We start from the raw sequence: 5,737 nt of genomic DNA on the forward strand, positions 1-5,737 counted from the left end.
ACCATTTTGCCTAGGTCCTTCTGCTCTTGGCACTGAATGTCTTGTGTCCCAGGAACCCGAGGCTGTGGCCACTCATGGCATTCTTGCAGGGGTGCGGGAGTGCGTGGCTGGGAGAATCTGGGGCCGAGAATGAAGCACAGGGCTTAGCTAATGAGGACAGGAGGTGGCCTGCCTAGTTCATGTGTGCCCAGAAACTCCCTTGCTCTTATCTCAGTGACCTGGCTGGTCCTCAGTGAGATTTACCCAGAGGAGATCCGGGGGCGAGCTTTTGCCTTCTGCAGCAGCTTCAACTGGGCGGCCAACCTCTTCATCAGCCTTACCTTCCTCGACCTCATCGGTGAGTACTCGTGCCTCAGCCCAGGCCATGTCCATCTGGCCCCGGGGACAGTTTTCAGCAGAGCTGCGTGGCATGAAACCTGATCCAGCCCAGCTTGTGAGCCAAAAGGGAATATTCCATCTCAAACCACCTAAATGAGCGGGGTGGGTGGCTTCAGACAGACAGTTGTGGGTTTCCCCACCTCAGGGACTGCCCTTCTCTCTCCCAGCTCTGCTTATCACCCAAGGTCTTTGTTCACAGTCATTCCTGCCTATGGTATGAAGGTGGCTGTCAGCAGGCCTCTAGTACAACCCAAGTCCTGGGCTCAGCCCTCATTGGCTCAACAAGACCACGTGCCTTCCCCAGAGCAAATGACCAGTGCTGTTCTGATGCCCAGGCTCCTTCACTCTGGGCAGTTTCTAGGACAGGGTTACTTTTCTTCTCCCCAGGGTCAAATGTCTCCATGTCTAGTTCTTCAGGCTGTGGGGACATTTTGATAAGCCACTATCACGATGGTCTCCCAGCCTTCCTTCTCCCTGCTGCCCCTGTCTCCAGACATATCTGTGTGTGTTGGATGAACAAGTCAGAAGGGGAGGGAGAGGAGAGAGGAGGGGCTTGTAGTGCACCCCGCCGTATCCTCACCCCCATTTACCAATGAGCAAACGTGTAATTCCTAAGTCTAGCCAGGTGTCAGAGCCTGGCCCTACAAATAGCCCAGGGCAGATCCCACTGCTCAGGGAGCTGATGGAAGGGTGATCCAGGCTGCCAGAGACAAAGACACCTACACAGAACCTGACTTCCTGCTTTACAGATCCCTTCATTCAAGGCCCTTCTCCCTGTCTTGAGCCCACTGACCTCTGCGTCATCTCTAATGCAGTCCTTAGCCCTGGGCAGAGCCCTCAGTTCTGGGTTGGAGCAATGGCCCTGTCTTCCTGTTCTCCTGGCTCAGCTCCAGTCTAGACCAGCTGTAGGTCAATTTGCAGAGTGGCTCTTTGTGGCCTCCTGGGACAGAAGCTTTGGAGCCTCCTTTGTCACGGCTGGTCCCTGCAGCTGGCCACAGGCTTTCTGACTCTGAGGGACCTTTCCCTCCATACAAGTTGTCCTTTTTGTGTTGGTGGCCTCAGCCTCAGGGACAGGTAGTGGCTTGTCAGCCATTCCCTGGCCTTTGCATGGATGAACTATTGGTTCTACACCTAGGACCTGTTGGGTGGCATGGGCCTCAGGAGCAGAGTGCTCAGCTCCTGGCCCACAGTGCCAACATTGTGTCCCAAGGTGCCATCGGCTTGTCCTGGACCTTCCTGATGTATGGGATGACTGCTGTTCTTGGCCTGGTCTTCATCTACTTGCTTGTTCCCGAAACAAAAGGGCAGTCCCTGACTGAGATAGAGCAGCAGTTTCAGATGAACAGGTACCTGATGGATGGGTTGGGGGTTGGGGTCTGGGACATGCCTTAAAAGTGGGGCCTTGCAGGACCTTAGGCTCCTCTTCCTTTTGCCAGCTGCTCACGTCTCCTCCTGGCTTGCTGCCATTGTCCCCAAGCCATTTTCCTTCACCTGTTTTGTACCATCTGCCAGTGGCTTTGCGTTGACTTAAAGGCCCGGCTCCTGGATTTGTGTGTGTGGTGAAGGGATCAACCCCGGGCTTTGCATGTGTAACCAAGCATTCCATCCCTGAGCTACATTTTGATTTTGAGACAGGGCCCTGCCATATAGCCCACGTTAACCTTGCTGTGGAGCCCAAGCCGGCTCCATACTTGGAGGCTTCCCGCCACCATGCCAGGCTCTCATGGGGATTGGAATTTACAAAACCACCGAGTATCAGAATCTTAAGATCACCGAATCTTAGAGTCATGGACTTTGGAGAAAAGAATGTGTCCGTGTTTCACCAGGTTTTTCTACTAAGTCCCTGCAGCTGTGTCCCGGGCAGGGTTTGAGGCTTTTGGGAACGTAGCTGAAGTCAAGAATGACAAGGAGCTGTCCTCAAGTTGGGAAGGGGCAGAGAGTAAGCCAGCAGACCATTGAAGAAGAGTGCTCTAAACTGGTGGTATTTAATGAGAAGACAAATTAAGTCTCATATCTTGCTGTGAGGCCAGACTAGCATGGGGCTGGGCGAAGGATCAGGGGATGCGGCTCAGTTAGAGCGAAGACCTTTCTGAGTAGATGCCACTTGAGTCAGTGAGGAGGGGAGGCAGCCATGTAGAGGTGAGGGAAGGGGCATCCTACATGGAGAGAGTAGCAGAGAGTAGCTGGTGCAGAGACCCTGAGGTGGAAGCCTGTCCGACCGGGGCAAGGAACAAAAGATCCCTCCCTCAGGACTGCAAGAGAGAGGGAGGAGGGCCGAGGGTTAGTTCAGCCAGATGGAGTTAGATCACTTCCGGTCTGGAGGTCACAAACAGGATTTCAGAATCTTAGTACCCTGGGAGAAAAGAGGACAGACAGGGGCGCAGGAAGGTGCCTTGTGGTGTTTCAGGCATGAGAAAAATCCCCTCACCTTTCTTACAGTCGAGGTGAGTGAGGTTCCTGGCTGTCTGTTCTATTTCTGGGATTGCCTGAAGGATTTTTTTAAAGTCATTGTAATATTGAGCCAGCTGAGAGGAACAGATGGGGGGGTCAGGGTGGGGGATGGGTAGGGTGAGGGGGTAGGCTGACCTCCCAGAGCGGAATACCAATGTGGGCGTGGTGCAGTGGATGTTAGTGTTGCAGGCGGTCATATTGAGAATTTCCCGGATACGTGGAGACCCCGGTTGCAGGGGAGGGGGTGTCCTGTGGCAATCAGTGCTTTTGTCCTGGGGCCTGGAACAGTGGCAGCCACACCCGGGTCATCAGTGACACTCTGTGGATGCTCCAGAGAGTTCAAGGGCAGCTGGTGACTGAGCTGATGCTTGAGGGGGGGAGAAAAGGCCAGTGGGTTCAGAGCTGGGTGGGAAGGGAGACGGTTCTGGGAGGAGGGAAAAGCAGAGCAGAGGCCCTGGCTGGTGTTTGAAGAGAGGCCAGCGGGTCCCTGTGGCTGTGATGTTAGGCTGAGGTCCTCACAGGGACGTGGACGGTCTGGCTTTGAGTTCAGCAGGGGCACAGTGGCTGGGATGGGGACATGGCCAGCCCGGTGGAGCTGTGCGGGCTGGAGAACTGGGGTACGCACCCTAGGAATGATCAGGAAAGGGCAGAGCAGGGCGGGGGCCCTGACGTCCATTGCTTTCTGGCCAGGGAAGGCCCAGGCTTACTGCCCTCTCGTCGTGTGGTTTCGTTGGCAGGTTCCCTCTGCACTTTGGACACAGGCAAAACCCCAGAGGTATCCAGTACCACCGCCTGGAGGTCTCCTCAGCCTCCTGAGGGTCCTGTCTGCTTGGAAGGTGCTGGTCTATTGGTTTCTGCAGCTCCAGCTTCCTGTCTGCTAGGGTCTGGAACTCATGATCCAGGTGTCTTTCCATAGTGACCCTGCCCGAAAGGCTGTCTCTTGCTGGGGTGAGAGATGAACCCCTTACTCTTCATTTTGAGTGTGAGACTCCAGGGACTCTGGAAGATCCAGCTCTGTGCTTCAGTGTCCCCATGGGGTTGGCTTGACTGCCATGTTTATGATGACATCCTCTGTGGTGCCTCCACCGAGGACTTCTCAAGTGGCCTGGGAAGAAGTGTCTCTGTCTTCCTGTCCACTTGCCAGGGTCTTAGTGATCAGTGGCCTGTTTCATCACTCCCTTCCTCTTGCCCAGGATATTTATTGGGTACTGGGACTCGGACAGGGGACAAGAGGCTGCTGCTTTATGACCCTGGCTTCAGTTTACCCATGGGTCCCACAGAAACCTGGACCAGGCTTCTCCTAAGATCTGTTTTCACACCACAGGGATGGAATCTCAGAGCAGGGACAGAAACACTCAGTGAAGGCCCTGTCACGTGGTCCTGGGATGGAAGCTTTGTTAGCAGAAAATGTACCTACATTGGAATGCAAGAGCTGGCCCCCAACATGTGACAAGTGCCAGAGTAGAGCTGGGGGCTTCGAAGGAAGAAAGAAGGGCTTGGAGGGGCTCACTCAGGTGTTGGTGGTTGTGGCTTCTACTTTAGGTGCTATTGGCTTCCTCAAGCCTCAACTTTTCCACCTGCAGAATGGGCAGAGTTGTGCCCCTCAGGATGTATTGAGTTACCCCATCTCCCTCAGGAGAGTCTTCAGTGAGCTCTGGGGGCTTCTGCTCACTGTGTTACACAGGGCACCTCCTTTGGGGAATTGTAAAAGGTCAGTCAGCTGGAGTCCACCAAATGGCTGAGGTCACCTCCTTTGGGCATTGTAAGAGGTCAGTCATCTGGAGTCCACCAAGTGGCTAAGGTCAGAGGTCTCATAAGAAAGACATAAAAAAGACAGAGTGGGCTCCTGGACACTGGGTAGCTGACCTCACGGGCACTGTAAGTCACACCCTTCTGGTTTCCAAGCCTGGCCCAGTGACCTTGCTCTTTTTCTAGATATTTCATTTATAGCCAGTGACGTGACTGGATTCAGCTTCTGCAGACTGGTTGCTAAGCACTGTCGTTATTTTAAAATATTTTGATTTATAGTAAGCAATTACGGTAATTATAATAGGCAATGTGCTGACATCATCATCTCCTACCAGGTGTGGTGGCACATGCCTGTCATCCCAGCACCCAGGAGGCTGAGGCTAGAGGATAGGGCACTCTAGGCCAGTCTGGCTTTAACCCTTGTCCAACTAAATAAACAGGGGAACACAGAAACCAAGCCCGTGTCGAAGCCACCTCCAAGTTTTCCTGCCACATTTCTCACTCCTCAGTGCCGCTGGTCATCTTCCTGGCTGGGGGTCTCACTGGCTCTGCATTCGGTGCCTTCACAGTAAATGCTGGGCACGTCTTTGCATCCCAGCAGATAGGGAACGCTGCAGACCAGGCTTTGGTCTATTGTTTGCTTGAGTTTTCTGGAGATGAGAATGGCCGGGTCAGGGGTTAAGGAGCCTCCTGTGTGTAGCTGGTATATTGAAAACAGCACAGAAAATGGGGCATGTGTGAAAATTCCTCCACTCTGGTCAGTTCGGCAGACACTGTTCATGGCCTCGATGGAGCAAGAGGCTCTGAGGTGCGTCTGCCCTTCGGGGATGCGTGTCCATCTTGTAGCCCCAGCTGCACATTGACTGCTTACGGAATGCTCTTTAGATGACGCCTTTTCCCACGCAAATAAATGTATTTTAAAATAAATTATTTTGAACAAAGATGTGTGTGTATGATTTGTATTTCTGCACAAATGCTCATTTATTGTCTGTGGAGTGTCAAGGGCAGAGGTGTGGTCTAGATGAGGTCCCTGTTCTTATTCTGACATTCTGGTTGGGTGCTCTGTCCATGGGACATAGGAAAGGAGGTGAAGAGGGAAACAGAAAGGGAGTGAGGAAAACTCATTGACTGACAGATGGGAATAGTAGGTCGATGACAG

General features: G+C 53.3%; 1 protein-coding gene across 1 annotated transcript in view; it reads left to right on the forward strand.

Annotated features, from left to right (window-relative positions):
• The window catches only part of Slc2a10 (solute carrier family 2 member 10), a 15,186-nt gene extending 9,667 nt beyond the window's left edge, over positions 1 to 5,519 (forward strand). Inside the window, exons 3-5 of the mRNA XM_021235921.2 lie at positions 215 to 337; positions 1,589 to 1,724; positions 3,567 to 5,519. Coding sequence (XP_021091580.1) covers positions 215 to 337; positions 1,589 to 1,724; positions 3,567 to 3,645 — 338 coding nt within the window. The 3' untranslated portion in view covers positions 3,646 to 5,519. The remainder of the gene's footprint in view (positions 1 to 214; positions 338 to 1,588; positions 1,725 to 3,566) is intronic.
• The last annotated feature ends 218 nt before the right edge of the window (positions 5,520 to 5,737 follow it).

Source organism: Mesocricetus auratus, unplaced genomic scaffold, assembly GCF_017639785.1.
Source record: "Mesocricetus auratus isolate SY011 unplaced genomic scaffold, BCM_Maur_2.0 Super-Scaffold_100028, whole genome shotgun sequence".
NCBI classification, from domain to species: Eukaryota; Metazoa; Chordata; class Mammalia; order Rodentia; family Cricetidae; genus Mesocricetus; species Mesocricetus auratus.